At 37.3% G+C, this 19,948-nt stretch overlaps 1 protein-coding gene across 3 annotated transcripts in view; it reads right to left on the bottom strand.

The window, feature by feature from the left end:
• Mapk14 (mitogen-activated protein kinase 14) overlaps window positions 1–19,948 on the bottom strand; it is a 69,727-nt gene that overhangs the window by 19,853 nt on the left and 29,926 nt on the right. For all 3 annotated transcript variants that reach the window (XM_047558027.1, XM_047558026.1, XM_047558028.1), the window contains exons 3-8: window positions 17,993–18,051; window positions 3,210–3,321; window positions 2,516–2,545; window positions 2,138–2,185; window positions 865–979; window positions 208–279 (exon numbers count right to left, since the gene is read on the bottom strand). In XM_047558027.1, coding sequence (XP_047413983.1) covers window positions 208–279; window positions 865–979; window positions 2,138–2,185; window positions 2,516–2,545; window positions 3,210–3,321; window positions 17,993–18,051 — 436 coding nt within the window. The remainder of the gene's footprint in view (window positions 1–207; window positions 280–864; window positions 980–2,137; window positions 2,186–2,515; window positions 2,546–3,209; window positions 3,322–17,992; window positions 18,052–19,948) is intronic.

Raw genomic sequence — 19,948 nt, forward strand, 5'->3', positions numbered from 1 at the left:
CAGCTTATGAAAAGATTTTCCCATTCATAAAAAAATAATTTAAAGCTTCTTTCTGGAAAGGCAAGCTATTCAGCAAGAGGGTAAAATATCTGGACCATAAAAGCAAGAAATTGAGAGCCTTCTCTATAGATAAGTAAAGGTAGTACACATCCACAGACACTGGAATACAGATAAGAAACAAGAATCCAAAACATTTTAAAAGGATACGGTCTGTACCAGGAAACAACGTTCTTCCAGTCAACAGCTCGGCCATTATGCATCCCACTGACCATATATCCACTGGCAAAATTAAAGAGAAATAAAAGTACATACATACATTGTCACTATTATTAAGGTTGGTCACCAATAGAACTGTAAGTAGAGGTGAAATATTCAAATTAATATTTAAAACATCTGAGATTCAACATCATACTCATTTCTATAGAGATAAATAAGATTAATACCTTCACCCCAATAGAGTTTCACAGATGGGGTAAATCTACACACACTTAATTAAGGTAAAGAAGTAAACTGCTCACAAAGGGGCACAAGTTTCATATTGGTAAAATAGTGGATTCTTCCCAGTAACATCAAGGGGTTAAGATCATGAATCCATAGTCTTCAGCTAGAAGTACTCAAAGAATTATGTTGGAAATCTAAATAAATAAAAACTCAATTACTAAATCACAAAGTTAAAAAGTTGTGTATAAAAAGGCTTCACCTCCTCATCTAAGCAAGTGAAATACTTTCTATGTAGGCTTTAAAAGGATCACTGAGGGAAGAAAGGTATTTCTTCCCACTCTACCACCTCTACTTCTGAGAATCTCAAACATATCCAACATGGTATTGATGAAGCCCTAAATAACCAATGCAAACAATCAATACCTGTCTGGTTGTAATGCATCCAGTTCAACATGATCTCAGGAGCCCTGTACCACCTCGTGGCCACGTAGCCTGTCATTTCATCATCAGTATGTCGAGCAAGTCCAAAATCCAGAATCTAAAGCAAAGAAGAGAATCAGGCACTGGAAAAGGCAAACTGCTAAGACTTATAAAGCAGACGGAAAATCTCTGTTGCCTTGTAAAAAAGGAACAGTAAAGCAGACCTCCTGTTCCACACTTAGAATGCATGGTAAACACACTAAAAGAACTTTAAAAAATAAAATCATAAGCAAAACAAAAAATGTGATTTCTAGGTATTTACTCAAGAGTAATAAAACATATGTCTATACAAAGGCTTGCAACTGAATATTCATAGTAACTTCAAATAGTCCCAAACTGGAACTGAAGCTTTTGTCCATAACAGGTGAATAAATAATCATATTCTGGTATGTTCATGAAATAGTGCACTACTCAGCAAGAAAAAAGAAGAAATCATTGGTGCACTTCATTATGCTAAGGAAAAGCCAGGCACACAAAATACATACTATATGATTGCATTTATATGAAACTCTAGAAAAGATTAATCTATAGTGTCAGATAAATGGCTTCCTGGAGCAAGGACTAGGTGTGGAGAAGTAAGAATTTACTCAGAAAGGGCACAGGGCAACTTTAAGTGATAGAAATACTCTTTATTGTAATTATGGTTACATGGATATATAAATTTGCCCAAAGATACACTCAAAATGGTACATTTTATTGTATGTTGTTTTTAAAAAGTTCATTAAAAAAAAAATGAATGAAAAAGTTCCAGAGTTGCTTACTCTTTTATATATGATTAATTCATTTACCTCTGAATTATTTGGAGTGGGTTCTACCATTTTTCCTTTTAGTACTCTAATCTAGTAATGACTGAATCAGGATGTTTTGGTAGTCAGATCATAATTTTCCTTTATTATGAAGTTACTTTTTTTTTTTTTTTTTTTTGGTGGTACTGGGGATCGAACTCAGGGTCTTGTGCTTGCAAGGCAAGCGCTCTACCAGCTGAGCTATCTCCCCAGCCCTGAAGTTACATTTTTAATTTAACTTTATTTTAAAATAAAAACACCTAATGCCATTTAAACAGCTTACTCAGACTATGGTTTAAATTTCAAAGTCTGATATTCCTAAGGACAATATGATTTTCCAGATAAAAAGTCATGGCTTATAAATCTGTCCCTGTAAAATTTTCCTGGTTTGTCAGGTGAAGGAAACAATCACTGCTGTCACTTCATCTTACCTTCAGCTCACAGTCTTCGTTCACAGCTAGATTACTAGGTTTTAGGTCCTAGGAAGAAAGTACAGAGAAGACAGGATCAACTTTATGAAGCAAGATAAATTCTCTCCCTACAGGTAATGATGAGGATCCAGACAACAGTAAGAGCTCATCCAGTTTTAAACAGACAGTCTCCACTATATAGTCAGTATCTAGAACAAATCAGCCTTAAACAAGAACAAATTATAAATCCTTCTTCAATCAGTTTGAACATAGAGCAGAGTTGCAATGGATCAATAGGTCAATGGCTAAAATGAAATTCAGACCAGGATCTTGGCAGGATGCCATTCTCTCATCCTCCTCACATCCCCACAATAATTTAATTGAAGTCATGGTACATACCCTGTGAATTATGTCAGCTGAATGTATATACTGCAAAAGAAAGAGAGAAAAAGGTCAGTTAGATGAAACTCCCACTGCCATATTCTAGAGCATTTGTAGCACATTTTATAAATCAGTAAGAACTGCTAGTGTTCACAGTAGAGGAACATCAGTAAAATCATCCATGTTATGTATATTTACCATAACAACAATTTCCATAGACAATGACTCCATTTGAGCTTTCAATCTATCTTCTGGCTGACACTTTGGGCCTCAATAATGATTCCAAGTTGCTAAATATCAAAGATGGTTTAATTTTAAAACACTGTTTATCTGCTTGAGAAGTTTTTTAAAGCTTCAATATTATACCAATCAGGTATTAGACTGTATCAGTAAGTTATTAACTTTTACATGTAATAATGAAAAGTCCTTCTCTCTCTGATACTTATACTGAGGTATCTATGGATGGAATGATAAGAAGCCTAGACCTGCTTTAAAATAACCTGTGGCTTAAGAAACAAGGTTGGCCAAATGGTGGTAGTTATGGTCACTGAGTGAACACTATGTTTCATTATATTATCATCTTTATTTGTGATTTTGTGTTTGAATTTTCCATAAGAGAAGTTGTCTGCTTATTTGTTTTAAGTCCTAAATGGCAGGGAGGGAAGCAAAGAAAGAATTAATTTCTCAAAATTATTGCTGATATTGTCTATACCTTTAGACCCCGGAGAATTTGGTAGATAAGGAACTGAACATGGTCATCCGTAAGTTTCTGACACTTCACTATGTTGTTCAGATCTGCCCCCATGAGATGGGTCACCAGATACCTAGAAATGAATGGAGAGTTACACAATAATCCAGAACCCTCAGGGAAGTTCTTATCTCCACAAAACTTACCAGAGTTTTTAAGGAAAGGCCACCCATTAAGTACATAATGATAGATAAAAGCTCAACAACCTCCTCGAGGGAGGTGGTGGTTCATTTTTAACACCACTATTCTAACGTTACCACCTACCATTTAATCTAAACATTTGTAAACTCATTCCTAACTGATCTATCTTTTCCCAGTTTCTTTAGAGAAAAAAATGAAAAGAAAAAAGCAAAGATGGAGATTAGGAAGATAAATATGCCAGGATCAGTTTTCTTACAAATGTTATGTTTGCAGAAGAAACATGCAGTATAGCTCAGTGCATGGCCATAATAAAGTATCTAATATTTTTAAATCAACCACTACATTTTCACCTCATCATAAACCTTTATGTTGCAGGTTCTATAACTCTCCTTTTCCAGGAGTGATTAATAAAAGGATATTTTTCATCGACAATATTCCTACATTTACCTTCAAGGAAGGGAGAATAGTTTTGATCAGTAGGCAGGAAGAGGCATCCCAGAACTCCCCACAGGTGTGGTACTGGTTATTAATTCTATCTTTATGTGATAAGATGAGGGAATGATTCCATTCAAGTCCAACAGGTTCACCACAGAAATTCTAGACATAATGCCTTCACCCACTCATTACTGCGTTACACAGTATGGGAACATGAAGACCAGACCAGTAATAAAGAGGCTGAATCTTTAAAAGTGTTTTCTTTCCTCCAAAAGGAATTGAATGTTTTTTCTCTCACAATTTTCCTATAGAACTGCCATCATTAGTTCTCAGTTTCATGAAGATCAACAGGACTTAACCAAGCTGTAACTTTAAGGTTAGATTTCGGCATCTTGTATTTTTAAAGCTCACCTGTTTAAATTGCCTTAAGGAAAAGGAGGACTCTAAATTAGGGTCTCTGTCTGTCTGTCTGTCTGTCTCTCTCTCTCTGAGTGCTGGGGATTAAACCCAAGGCCTTATGGATGCTAGGCAAGTGTTTTTATAAAGGTAGTTTTGATTTCAGAGATATTTCAAGCACAACATAACATAATCAAAGGAAGCCAATGCTGGTTCTGTGCCAAGCACTTTGTGAGCAGTTTACTGTATCCACATCTTATGCATGCTTCCCAGCAACTTCACAAGGTAGAACCCACCAGTATTCTTATCTTATAGGTGAAGAAAAGAAAAACAAGGATTAGCAAGTACCCTGTTCAAGGTCAAAAGGTTTGATAATGTCAGGAGTTGAGTCCAAACTGTCCGACCCCAGAGAGCATGATCTCAACCCCTGCACATATTGCCTACAAAGTTCTCCAGCAGACCCAGAATTTACACCAAGAGAAAGTCCTTTTTTTTTTTTTTTTTTTTTTTGTGCGGTGCTGGGGTTTGAACCCAGGGCCTTGTGCTTGCAAGGCAAGCACTCTACCAACTGAGCTATGTCCCCAGCCTGAGAAAGTCCTTTTTTAAAGTCTTATAAACGTCACAAAAACTAGGGAATCATTTTCTTCAGATGATTTCCTTAATAATTCTCAATACTTATTATCAAAGCTGATCTTTAACTAATGAAGAAGAAAACCCGGCAAGATATTCCATCCTAATCTCAAATGTATTTTTTGTTGTTGTTGTTCAATATGGTTGTACTTAAAAATTTGCAAAGCTGAAGGAGGGATCTGATTTTTTGTTAGAAGAAAGTTTTTTTCACAGTATACATTTGTTAGCCATTTTTGCTTTGTATTGACTAATAACAGAAAAGGAAGTTTCTGTTCAAGGTCCTCACTCCAACACACTGAGCCAGGAGCTTGGCATCTTGTAGTAGGTAACACATTCTGAGGTCTTGAGGCCCACAGCAAATCCCCTACCCACGGACTGGTAACACAGTTCTCTTCCAGGCACATTGCTCTTACACAGCGTCCTCAGAATCCTTAATTTTTAAATTAGGAAAATGTGAAAGGATTCTTTAACCCATTGCCTGCAAAAAACTCCACGATCTCTTAATTCTTGGCAATTTCAAGTATACTTGAAATTTGTAAGATGCTCCTCATTTAATGGAACAACTCAAATGTTAAAAAATTAGGTCAAGCAACATGCTTTAATATTTTAAAATGTTACTTAGTGAAATTTATCGAAACAAGATATGCAGCACGTTCTTGTACTTGGTATTATAAACTCCTACTGCCAATCGCTACTTAGTGGTAAAAAAAATAGAAAAAAAGAAGAAACTAGACTATTGGTATATAACGATGTCTGCGGGGAATGTCGTTTTAACTTTTGTGAACTGAAATTAACTTGAAGGAAAAAATGGGTCTACAAACCAACACCCATATTATTTTAAATGATGAGGTAGATTTTTTTTCCCCTGGTGCAGTTATGTGAAGATAACAAAAATCTAGACTTTCAAATGCTCTTTAAAATAATAATAATAAGAAGAAAAAGTTCAGGTTATAGTCACTTTCACAACAAAGACATTTATAAACTATGAGGTGGAAAGGTCATACTCAGACAAGTTCTGTATTCAGGTGGTACTTGGAGATTCAAGAATCAGTCTTGGATCAATCAACTCTCTCCAAAAAACAGTGATCCTCCTCTCCTGTGTCACAGCATACTCAACCACCCCAGTTCCATTTTCATTGTGATAAATCAAATCAAATTTCCCAGGTTCTTTCAAGGCAGGTAAGGATGAGAGAATTTCTATATCTACTTGCTGGGTCTCTGGATTGTGGCTTAATATTTTTCCTTCCTTGTAGTCAGAGACATCAGGAGAGTAATCAGATGTTAGTTCCAAAAGCTGAAATGCAATCTTCTCTCCAACTTGAGGGGCAGCTGCTAACAGTGGTAACAGACTATAGTCCTTCTTGTGTATCTCTACTGGATTCTGGATAATAGTAGATGAATTTGTTACTATCTCACTTAATTGCTGCTGCTTCTGATATTCAGCGTTATTTAAAACACAGGAAACAGCATGCCCTCGTCCCTCTAATGCCCCGACCTCTCACTCCCTTACAAGAAAGAAGGTCCTCTCCTCTCCCCCATCCTCTTCCTAAACTGGTGGGAAGAGATATACTGGGAGGAGGATCAGGAGTTAGTCTGTTAGATTTGAGTCCACAGATTTCCACCCTGTAGCACTTGGAGTCTGTACTGCCAGCCCCGGACCTGGACAACCACTTCCTGAAAAGAGGCCTACTGTCTTTAAGAACCCTGTAGCATACTCCAGGGTGCTCTTGGACACCACACACTGGTCATCTGAATCTGAAGTGGAGTCAGAGCTAGAAGATGAGGCTCTGGTGATCTTGCCCTTGCTGGTGGTAATGGCAGCTTTTGCAACCAGTTTTGTTTGCAGCTATATTTTTTGTAGAGGGTTCTTCTTTTGATAATTTAGTTGATAGTTTCTCTGCAGAATTTCTAACCTCCAATGTGACATTGCTGATACGATCACTGTTCGAATCATGACCAGAACCAGACTCCTCCTCTGAGGAGGAATTGGGGCTGTCTTTTGAACATGTGCCTCCCCCGCCTTTCCTTCTGACTTTCACAAGGCTGTTTTTAGCAGAACCTTTCTGAAAACTAGACTTCTGGGTGGTCCCCTCTTTTGACGTCTGTGCTTTGGGACACTTGAAATTCTTGGTCTGTTTTTTATGTTCACATTTCTCCTTTTTCTTTGGAATTTCCTTCTGGTCTCTTCCTCCTCATCATCCACCATGCCACCGGTTGCTTTATTTTTTCTCTTGCCTTTTTTCCTCCCAGTCTGATCAGTGATAGCTTTTTGTTCCAGATCCAAGACCCTCTCATTAATGCTATTGTTGTCTTGCCTCTTCCACTGCTTCTTTGAATATCTGTAACTTAGTTCTGTTTCTTCATCTTCCTCCAACTTAAAAGTCTGCTTCTTTGCTTTTCTAGGTAAATGAGTATCATCACCATTACTGACTGCTAGAGAAGTCTCAGGAATTTCTCTCTCTTCTAACTTAACTCTGAAGCAGTCGTTGTCCCTCACCAGGGGTGCGCTCTCGGATGGGGGCAAGAGCCCCCGCTCCAGGTAGAGACCTAGAAGGGCCCCAGAACTGAAGCTGAAACACTGGCCGATGAGACTGATGAGATCTGTGATGACTTGGCATCTGTTCAGGTCAACCAGAAGCCAGAAAACTGTGCACTGAAGGGGTGGGGTAGGAGTGGGTGTAACTGGAGGTGGGTAATCAAATTGAAGCTGTAACCTAATTGTCTCAGAGAATGCCATCTTGCTCATGCTCAACTCAAATTGGCACACAATCCGATAAACAAGAGAATGCTGTGAACAATTTTTTTGTGCATATGATGCTGGGGATTGAACTGCAGGCCTCGTGCATGCAAGGCAAGTGTTCTATTACTGAGTTAAACACCCCAGGCCTAGTTAATGTTCTGAAATCAGGACTTTCCTCAAAAATCTGGGGTAAAGGTTGCCATAACCGTAATATTAATTACGATAAAATCCAAGGTTGATGCCAGGACAGGCACAGTGGCATCACAAGTTTGAGGCCAGCCTCAACTTCATGAGACCCTGTCTTAAAATAAAAACAAAAAGTGCTGATGGTGCGGCTTAGTGGTAGAGCACCCCTGGGTTAAATCCCCAGTACCAAAAGAAAAAAGGAGAAAGAAAAGAAAATTTCAAGGCTCAGGATGAGGAAGATAGAATCCAGTTTCAGACTTACAAGTACCCAACTTTAGTTAGAATATTCCACTACTATGTAATTTCTCTCAATCCCTTCCCCATCAGAGACCATTGTTTTATCATTAAAATTTCCAGAACAAGGTTAAAACTGTCAAGTCATTATATAAGTATATAAAATTTATCAGTCTATATGGTAATAACTATTGAACATTGCTACTAGGCTATAATGAAATCAACTGAAAAGCATTATTCATGGCAGAAGTCTTATAGGAATTAACCTAATCACTATGAGTTGTTTCCATGAGACCCAAAATCCAATTCATGAACACCAGTTGTCAAATTTCAACTGACCTATAGGAAGATTTCCAAAATAAATTTTGTAACAGAACAAAACCAAGCATCTCGCAGTTACTGTTTATGAAAGACATACAGATTTCTAAAAGTAGTAAACAGAATAGAGAGGAGAAATGTAGATGGTCACATTTCTAAAGTCAATTCCAGGGTTGACAATGTGACTCAGTGGTACAGCACTTGTCTGGCATGGGTAAGACCCTGGGTATGATCCACAACACCACACACACACACACACACATACACACACACACAAAGGGTAAATTTCAAAAGGACATTAATGGAGAGTCACATAATTTCTATTGTACTTGTTTCAGGAACAGTAGGTTTAATTACATTTTAGTGAAGACATGCCTAATATTGTCACTGCTCTAAAAATCTAATTCCTAAAAATTAAATTCCTAAAATGCACTAAAAATTAAATTCCTAAAATAAATTAAAGAAGGTCTGACTTGAATATAGTTGGAAAGCAACGTTCTTCCATCTTTAAAAAGAAATTTAAACCAGTCTTAATAGGCCAAAGACTGAAAAGATGATTTTATGGTCTGATATAAATCTTGTTTCTCACTTGTGAAGATGTTCTCCTTTCAATCAAAGTATAAAGAGCATAAATCACATTTCTCAAAATGAGTCTTACGAGTAAAATGTACTGCACTGGCAAGGAGGCAGAACCTGTAATAAGTGGTTTTCAGTACTCCCGACAGTGCCCCACTCTATAGCTTCACTTACTAAGCACTCTTGGATGATACCTGTTTGTCAAGATCTCCCCCTTTCAAAAGCACGATACGATCAGAAAGAACCTATGTAGAAGAAATCTCTTCTATATCTACAGATCAGTATCTTTACCACCTATCGACCCTATTCGAAGTAATTATCAAAGGGCAAAATCATTCCTTCCATCTTTAAATGGATATTTAAAACAATCACAGGAACTGACAATTTATGACCACAAGCTTCTTAAATTCATCCAATGATTACTTGGGGCTCACTACAGTCTATTCTCAGCACAGGGGGCAGAGTGATTCTTAAAAACCTCAGATCATATCACTCCTTTCCTCAAAAGGCTCCCTACTGCACTCAGAATAAAATGCAAAAATCCTTTCATGGCCCATAAAGCCTTTGGGTCATCCAACACTTGGCCCCCAATCATCTCTGACTTCATCCACTTCTCTCTCATCTCTCCATCAGCTGCACACTGGCCTTCCTGCTCTCCTTCCAGTACAGAATGAGTGTTCTACCGCAGGTCGTCTGCGATGAAGGTTTCTTCTGCCTGCAATGCTCCTCCCCCAGATGTCTGCAGATCTAATTCCTTTACTTCTTCCAATTTTTGCTCAAAATTCACCTTTTCAATGAGGCCTATCCTTACCCCTCCATTTAAAAAGCTGAGGCAGGAGGATCTCTTGAGCCCAGGAGGTTGAGACCAGTCTGGGCAACATAGTGAGAGACCAAAAAAAAAAAAAAAAAAAAAGTAAAACAAAACAAAAAAAAAGCTTGCAAACATAAATGTTAATATAGTAAACTTATTTGTCTTTCTCCTAGGTCACTTCTCTTTCTGTATTACCTATCTTGAGCACTCACTCCAGTCTCAAATAATGGAAGTATTTCTTCTGTAAGCCCAAACAACTGGGCTGGGTTGTTCCAGTGACAGAGGACCTCTCTCTCCCTAGCTTCACACTCCTGATTCCACTTCCCTATTCTACCTTTTTCTCTTTTGCTATACCATTATTGCTTGCTAACATATTATAAAATTTCCTTTTTTTACATGCTAATTATTGTTATTTCCCTGTACATACAATGTTCAAGGAGGATAGAGTTATTATGTTTTATTCCATGCAATACCTAAAGTAGCTAGAACAGTGTCTGGGAGATAGAGAGCAGGCACTCAGTGACTACACAACCGAATGACTCAAGACAAATCATACGGCACCACTAGTGAGACAAGGCAAGGACACATTTTATTAGAATATGCATGCCCAAGATCTTATCTGGTAAGCAGACCAGATTGTTCTAATGTGTAAGGGGTGGAAGAACTATCCAAGAGACAAGAGGGCAGCTTAAGAAGCTGATTTCACAACATACAACACTATTCTCACTTGCAGTAACAATTACTAAGAAGTGCCCTTTGCATTACTGGCATTGACCAAACTAGACTCAGTGTTCTTTAATAGAGGATAAATACAAGAAAGCTAAAAGAGCACTGAGCAGGCTATCAGACAACCAAATTGTCACCTAGTTATATAACAACAGCAGAAGGTCATTCATTCAATCACTCCGTATGCAAATATTTGTTCTTGGGCAGTAGAAAAGACAGATGAAGAATTTGAGAGGAACACATATATAAATACAGTTACAACAGCATGGTTAGAGCTAAAAAGGGGATTCAGGTGTTAGAGAATACATAGGAGAAGGTCCCAACACAGACTGAGGAAGGAGTAAATTAGACAAATACTTTCTTGAAGGACTCAAACCCTAAGCTAGGCCTTGAAACTTCATTACCATTTTTAGAGAAAAAGGTGACATTTTATTGATCATATCAGACAAAAAAATTCCTTTTTGCAGTGCTGGGGACCTTGCACATGCTAGGCAAGCACTCTACCACTCCCAGTCAGAATGTTATCTTCTTAAAGGATGTGTAATTTATTTAGATTTCAAATGTGATTCAATGAAGACATCTACAAGGAGTTTCACCAATCACACAAGCAGTTCAAAAGCCTTTTCCAATAAGAAATAAAAACTTCAGACAAAAGCCAGGCACAGTGGTGTGTGCCTGTAGTACCAACTACTCAAAAAGCTGAGGCAGGAGGATCTCTTGAGCCCAGGAGGTTGAGACCAGTCTGGGCAACATAGTGAGAGACCATCAAAAAAAAAAAAAAAAAAAAGTAAAACAAAACAAAAAAAATGCTTGCAAACATAAATGTTAATAGAGTAAACTTATTTGTCTTTCTCCTAGGTCACTTCTCTTTCTGTATTACCTATCTTGAGCACTCACTCCAGTCTCAAATAATGGAAGTATTTCTTCTCTGTAAGCCCAAACAACTGGGCTGAGTTGTTCCAGTGACAAAGGAAGGCATCATTTCCAAGCAGGCAGGAAGACACATACATGTGCACTCTTGAGAACAAACCAGAATTGATTAATTTTGAGTTCACTTTATGCCCTGTGCATTGTTTGGATATTACAAATTTGACTTGATTCTTTAGTTATTTCAGGTTAAACATTTATACTTCATCTCTTTAATATGACCTCAAGCAACTGGAAGACAGAGAGACAGTCTTTGGTTTTAGCATTTTACATAGAATCAAACACAGAATTTCCTCGAGAAGTTAGTAGACTTTCAAATGATAATCACAGGTTTGGATCAAGAAAAATGTGGTGAGAATTTAGAGCCAACAGACCTGGAATGGATGCCATTTTATATATATTAGTATATAATTAGAACCATCTCTCAGGCCCCAGTTTCCTCAGCTGAAAATTAGAGATAATATCTACTTCACAGAATTGTTGGGTTAGATGAGAAAATTCATATGCAAATCCTTCATAAACCATAAGATACTACTGAAAAAAATAAAGCAGTTTTATAGAACTGCATATCCAAAGATACTTTTTCAGTTCACTTCACATGCATAAGAACATATTTTGAAACAAAGGACACAGATGTAATGTCAAGAATTCAAAAGAAAATTGAAATCAGATATTAATAGTGAAGAACATCACATAATTTTAGTTCCCAGAAAACTCTTAAATACATTTCAGATTTTTAACTGATATACTCATCCAAAAGAAACTTTCTAATGTGTTAAAAATGATCTAAAAGAAAAACTGTCTCTGCTAAAATTAAGTCCTTATCTCCCATTATGGAGAAGAGGGGAGAAAGTTTTAACTAAGTCATACCACAGGAAAATAAGCTTTCATCCTTTTCCAAATCCCACCTCTGCTGCCTACTGCCCTTTGATGTCTTCTCTCAGACAACCTCCTTACTAGGGCTTAGGTTATGAAACACCAAATAACCTAGTTCTTCCCCACTCCAACTTCATCTTTTGCTGTGTCCACCTCTTCCTATCAGCCCTAGATACCATCTCTGCCCGCAACTCTCTCTTGGTCACTGGCTGAACCGACCTTTCCAACTCCCACTTCACCTTCAAGCTCAGTGTATGCATTTCTTTTTTGCAAAGCCTTCTCTGAAGTCACCCCATGTAGCGAGGTGGCCGTGCTATGAGGTCCCACAGCAGTCTGTAACTGGCCCTGTCGTGGCAATTCTTATATTCACCTGCTCAACCAACACTTGAGTGCCTGTTACTGTTCTAAGTACTAACAATTCAGCAAAGTAGAAAACAAACTGAGCTTACAAGTAGGGGAAGGAGATAGACAATAATAAATATATGATAGTAAAATTTGCTAAGAACAAGGCAGGAGCTGAGTACCATGGCACACGCCAATAATCCCAGGTGCTGAAACAGGAGGATTGCCAGTCTCAGCAAGGCCCTAAGCAACTCGCCAAGTCATTGTCTCTAAATAAAAGATTAAAAAGAGGGTTGGGGATGTGGTTCAGTGCCCCTGTGGTTGATCCCCAGTACCAAAAAAAAAAAAAAAAAAAAAAGAACAAAGTAGGTTAAGAAATAGACAGTGACAGTGAGGGTAGGATTTTAGCAGGAAATAAAAGGAAAAAAGCTTCGGAGGAAAAGATCCTTGAGTAGGGTCCTGAGGAAATGAAGAGCCAGCCATGTAGGTATGGGAGGAAAAAGTGTTCCAGGTCATGGCTAGAAACCAGCACTGAGGTCCCACTTGGAATGTAGTTGTCTGTATCCAAGGAAGAACAAGAGGCCAAAGAGATCAGAATGGAGAAGGATAGAAAAAGGTTACATGAGATTAGATGTGGGTGTGCAGGATCAAATCACGCAGGACCTCTCTGAACTTACCACATGGTATTTGGTTTGATTTTTCGAACTGTTCTCTTCCAATAAGGGTCTCAACTCAATGATCAGGAATTGTGTTTATATGTTGTATTCTCAGAGATTAGTAGTATGACTAGCATAGGGTGCATGTTCAAATATTTACTGAATAAAACCAACAAAATATAAATCTAGAAATTCCCTTTACCAATTCCATTTATATTGAAATGAACTTCATTAGTTGAAAAATCACTTTTAGTAGGTGGGAGGCTGAGGTGGGGGATCATCTGCCCCACTGGTGTTCACTAAAACAAAGGCTGCTGAGGGACCCTGCTGTAGGTCTTCTCAAGATCACAGATCCAAGACCCCACTCACTTCCATTTCCTTCTTCAAGAATAAAGCAGAGAAAAGAATTCAGTGTAAGAAATTCCCTGGAGTGGGAAGGTGCAAAACAGGGGGAAGTAAAGTGGCAGAAGACTAATTTTCACTTAACCCATGACAACATCATGTTCCTAAAATCTGAGAAAATAGTTTCAGAAAGAGTCCCAAAGCTCTGCTTGATCAGAAAACCACTGTAGTCAGGAAAAGGCAAGGGTCTGGGTGTGTAGCTCAGAGGCAGAGCACTTGCCCAGCATGCTCAAGGCCCTGGGTTTTGTGGGTTGTTTTTTTTTTTTTTTGCTCTGCATATAATTTATTGAATATGGCACCAAAAATATAGGTAAAAATCAACAAGTGGGACTGTATCAAGCTTTCAAAATTTTGCATATCAAAGATACAATCAACAATGTGAATATGTAACCCACAGAATAAGAAAAAAATATTTGCCAAGTCATGTATCTGGGAAGGGGTTAATATCCAAAATATATGAGGAATTCCTAGAACTGTGGGAATTAACAGGTATAGAGTTTTAGTTTTATAAGATGAAATAGTTCTGAAGAATAGTGACGGTCCTGAGTTTGATACCCAGCACTGCATTAAAGAGGAAAAAAAAAAAAAAAAAATGCAATATATCACTAGGAGAAGTTGTAACTTAACACTGAGCATAGGTCTGAATACTGGCTATTTAAATTTTTTTCCATATCTACTGGTAACTAAATATTTGTAGCACAAATATGCACATATACATGTATGCAGCCTCCTGCCAAATATTGCTATCTAAGAGCCAACAGAAATTTCCAAATGATTTCTGATCATTTAAAAATCTAGATATATCTTTATAAAAATTTTGCCACCAGGGCTGGTGCTGGGGCTCAGTGGCAGAGTGCTTACCAAGCATGTGTGAGGCACTGGGTTCAATCCTTTGCACTTGTGTACAAAAATAAGCAAATAAAATAAAGGGATGCTGTCCATCAACTACAAAAAAAATTTTTTTCTGCCACCCATACGATATAGCAGTCAAGAGCACTTGTTATTCTCAACTTTTAACTCTATATTTTCCAAACACTATCTTTGCCTGTTAGATTCAGTAGCTGCACATAGTTCCTAATGAACAAAACTCAATACCTACTGCTTCCTTCTCAAAGTTATAGTCTTATAAATGAAGTATGCAGGGTGCATCTTAACCTAGAAACTTAAAACTTGGTAAAAATTTTAATTGTATGATAAAAAGTGCTAACTGAAATATAAAGGCACAAATACGTGAAACACACATCTGAAAAGTAATTAGAGATTTGCTAATTAGTACAGAAAATTCGTGTTCACAATTACAGCCTGTGGTAAATCTGGCAGTGTGTAGAATTATTCTAACCTTCAGTGTATTTGGTTTAGCCAGAAGAGTGGGTTTTGTTTGTTTTGTTTTAATGTGAATTTGAATGCTTTTAGAAAGTATAGATGTAGTTTACCAGACTCCACCATTCACAGTTATATAACCCTGAGACTCATTAATGTTATTTGTCTGACCCTGAAGGTAGTTTAGTTTGCAAAGCCTGCAACTGTAGATAGAGTTGTTTAGTCTCTTACACATACTCTAAAATGACTTTGGGGGACTAAGTGCCTAGATCAGTGGTAGAGCACCTAACTAGCAGGTGTAAGGCCCTGGGTTTGATTCCCAGCTCCACCAAAAACAAAACAACAACAAAGAAAACTGAACAAACAAAAAAATTCTAAAACAATTCTGGAAAACATTGAAATAACACAGTCTTGGACAAGCACTTATTTTTTTTTTCAGTGATACAAACATCGCAAAAGGTAAACAAAGCATTTCCTAACAGCAAACTTTACTCATCATTGTATTTTCAGAGGTTTTCTAGGATCAGGAATCAACTGCCTCATTTTTTACTATTTCACAGGGAAGTTGATTGGGCCTAAAGAGGTAAAGGGACTTGTCCAAGGTCACACAGCCAATTGGTAACTTAGACACAAATGTGTTCTGAATGTTTCACCCAATAGGTTCTGAGCCTGTTCCTACTGTCTGCTACGTATTTTGCACTGTAGTTAATAACCAACAAGTAGTACTGAGATTTGCTTCCAAGAGATGAACATAGTTGTTGTTTATAAAAAATAGTCAGAACCCAGCTAGAGTGAAGTGAAAAGAGCAGATGCAACTCAGCAGTCATGGTACTTGTTGAATGAATGAATGACTATTTAAATAAATACAACTTTAGTTTAGTGGTAGACTCATACTTGGTAAGCCCACATATGAAGAAGCCAAATGAGCTATAATCCAGTTCCAGAATGCCTAATTAAGCCAAAATTCAATATTTGCCCAAGCCAGCAGATCACTTTCTTTTTCTTTTCTTTTCTTTTCCTTTTTTCTTTTTTTGGTTAAATAAATACATCTTCATTAAACTTAAAATTTGGGATAAAGCTCAGACCTAACTCAAATGTTTTTCAAGGTAACTCACAAACATGTTGCTTTAGTACTTCATCCAGGTTAGGGAGAACATCAAAAAACATTCTTTTGCAACATTCTCTTTTCCAAACACAGCCTACAGCAGGGTTGTGACACACATGCCTCTGGGTGGCATCCAGTAATCTTTGGAAGCCTCCACATGGTGCCATGCAGGACTGCAGGAAACATGGCTTATTATTCTTAATTACTGTCAATTTTTTCCTTTGCTTGTTTCTTAAACTTGCATCAGAAGGATCAAGGTTAATGTAGCTAAGAAGTCTTGTGAGTGGATCAAATTCTGCTCTGTCTTCTCTTTGGTTATACCATGTTCCAAGTAAATTCTAATGTGGGGGGGAAATTTTTTTTGCTACCTTTCCTCCTACTACCATTTCATTTTCTTCTTTTCTTTTTCCTTTCTTCCCCACAATTTCCATAAAAAGAACATATGAGCTCAAACATATTCCCCAATTTGTTTTGTGGGAAAGGATCAAATAGTGTTTATACACAGACCAGGATGAGATTGAGGAGAAAATGGTAGGTTCTGCACTGGCAGCAATGGAAGTTTGGATACCAAATGATCCTCAAAGGCCCAGGTGTTAAAGGCTTGATCCCCCAGGTAGTCCTATTAGGAAATGGTAGAACCTTTAGGAGGTGGGGTCTAGTGGGAGGTTTCCGGGTCACTGGGGGCATGCCCTTGAAGGAGACTGTGGGACCCCAGCCCCTTCTTCTGCTTTCTAGCCATGAGATGAGCAGTTTGCTCTGACATGTACTCCCCATCACTGCCATCCAGAACCACCACCAGATGCCTAAAAGCAATGGGTCCACCTGACTGTGAACTATAACTACTAAAACCATGAGCCAAAATAAATCTTTTCTCTTTCTAAGTTAATCAGACATTCTGTTTTAGTACAGAAAGCTATCATGAGTTAGGAAAAGCAGTCATGATCTAAAATTCTCTTTTGGCTTTTACAAGGATCACCCTTTCCACTTAGGAAATGTCAAAATTTCAAAAGAAGTAAATGCATAACTCTATATTGAAAGTGTTCGGTCTCTCTTTTGATATCTACGAACTGGGGAGAGGGGAGGTAGGTAAGTCAGATACTGGGGAGAACCATGCTACAGAGGATTCGCACATGCATGCAAATACCTGCTGGAATATGTCTCGCATTCATACGTGAGATTAGTGACTCATGAACACCCTTGACGAGCACCATGGGGTCAGGAGCCAATGGATGAATGCTCCCCATCTGAGGTACAGTACGTATAGCTTCTTAGATCTTGGCAGTTTCCAGTCCAGTTGCCCAAGTGGACCAAGTCACTAATATATTCTTATAATTCCTTTCTCTTTTTCCCTTTCATTTTACCTAGCTTTCCCCTAGTGGTTCCTCAAACTTCTAACCTCCATGTTCTAGGGGATCCCAGGCTACAGTAGAGATTGTCACAAAATTGGGAGAAGTCTTTCTCAACATGTAGGGTCTGTCCTTGTCCTGATGCAAAAATCTAATACCTCAAGGATTAGCATGTAGTTCTAGTATTATCTCCCCATGCAAATGGAATAAAAGAACGAAAAGCATATATAGAACTAGGCTCCATTACATTTCTTGAAGAGCACCTTTGAAAGTTAGGACAGGCACTTTGAGAAGAAAAGTCACAGTCAACCCCCCCTCTACTTTCTTCTCCATGGAACTTTTGTAAGGACTCAACAGAAGTTGTCCAAATGGGAAACAAAGTGCCCGAAATGATGGAAATACTAAAATGTACCACATGTAACATGCATCTTCTATATCTACCCCAAATCCCCAAAGACTTGGATAACAGGAATGAAGAATGTGTTGAAATCTCAATAACAACTAAATGATTCGGGAATAGAAACAGGCTGCTAATCTTCATCCTCCAGCTGAGGAAGGCAAATGCAAAAGATGTACTCACACATCATTGAATTCCTCCAGAGATCTTGCAGGTGTAAACACATCCAACAAACCAATCACCTATTTAAAAGAAAATAAATATTGTATAGTAAATATTGAACTTACTATAATACCCATCAGGCCCAAATCATTTTACATTGAATGAATTCCAGATCCAGTCACCTAAATTGATAACATCACAGCATCATATGTACTTAATAACTCCAACTGACTGTCTATCCAAATGATGCTTTTGGTTTTTGTTAATATCATTTCTCATAATAGCCTATTTTGTCATTTAAAATCTTGATTCTTTAAAATATGGTCACATAAGTCAATAGTTTCTCTGAAGGCAACAAGATTTAGGAGTCTTGCCTTATGTATATATTATGTCTAATGAACTAACAGAAAAAAAAGTCACGCTCCTCCAGTTGTTACAGTATTTTGTTTTTTAAAACATCCCATAGAGGGTGAGGTCTGTAGCTTAGTGGCAGATTGCTTGCCTAGCGTGTGTGAGGCACCGGGTTCCATCCTCATAAAAATAACAAATGAATAAATAAAATAAAGATATAAAAAAAAGATTTTAAAAAATCCCACAGAAATGTAGCCTGCAAAACTGACATTTTTATCTCAGCATTATCTCATTATATTTTATGTTATTCTAATAATATTAAGATAAATTTCTTAATTGTTATCAGATATTTAGATCAGATGATTTTAAAATGAAAAAAGGGGAGGGCTATCTTTATACAAGGATAAAGCAAAGAGCTATTTAAAACTCAGTAACACACGTCTTTGAGAAGTTGTTAAGATCATGGATTTATAATACTGATTTATCTACATACAGTACCCCCACTCTTACCGGTTCCCCTGAAAACCCAGACTACCCGTCTCAACAAAATTAGACACTGAAAACAAGAAATACCATAATTTATTTGTAATATGCCTGGCCAGTTTTAAGGGTGTCTGGATATGAAATGAACAAAAGTTAACTAACCCTCATGAAAACCAAACCATCACTGTGGTCTCACTAGTATGTTGCTCTAAACAACTAAGTTAAACAAATACCTCCAAAAGTAAGACAAGTGTTCAAAACATTGTCATAAAAAAATAATAATAAAAATAAGAAACACTGTCATGAAAAAGAATAATTAGGATGCTATTCTACACATCCAAATATCAACTTTTAAAAGCAAATTCAATGATACAATCTGAACATGAAGGGGAAGTGGGGAGGAGGTCCTTGGAATCCAAGGATAGCTTTTTAAGTCCATGCAAATTGTTCCAAAGGAAAGACAGAGTCACCATTCAGGTCCTTCACCATACAACTACATGCAAAAAAACCAAAACTGCCTATAATGGTAAGCCATTATAATTATCCTTAACATTTTAAGATGTTTTCTTTGATTCTTCTGATGTGCATAAGTTAAATTGGGGTTTTACTGGGCATAAAGTTGTATTTCCTACCTTTCTATTTAACATAATGACTATTTTCAAGTTTTTATTTTTAAATACCATTTGTATCACTGTATTTATCATTTCTATATACTATAGTTTAACCTTGACATTTGGTAAATGAATTGGTCTCTGAGCCCCATTTATCTCAAATTAAAGGCATGGGGCTTCATTGCTTATTCTCATAGTACTGCGGGGAAGATTACATAGGCAATGTTCTGAAGGCAACTAGGACAAAGGACTAAACAGCTGTGGATCGCCTACAAACAGTGACCATAACCCATAGAATTTCATAAAACATTACAAAATGTAACAAACATGAGCAAGCTTTTTGAAGCAGCTACTTCCAGTAACAGAATTTGAAACGTAAAGCTAAACTATTCAAATGATTTGCTGTAAGAAAGCGAAAGCTTTATATGATTTATATGATTTAATTTCAAGATGTACACCTAACACTAACTTGGAAAAAAGATACAGAAAAGCAGACTAATAAATAAATTAGGAAATGAAAATATTTAATATT

This window comes from Sciurus carolinensis, chromosome 7, assembly GCF_902686445.1.
Source record: "Sciurus carolinensis chromosome 7, mSciCar1.2, whole genome shotgun sequence".
In the NCBI taxonomy this organism is placed as follows: Eukaryota; Metazoa; Chordata; class Mammalia; order Rodentia; family Sciuridae; genus Sciurus; species Sciurus carolinensis.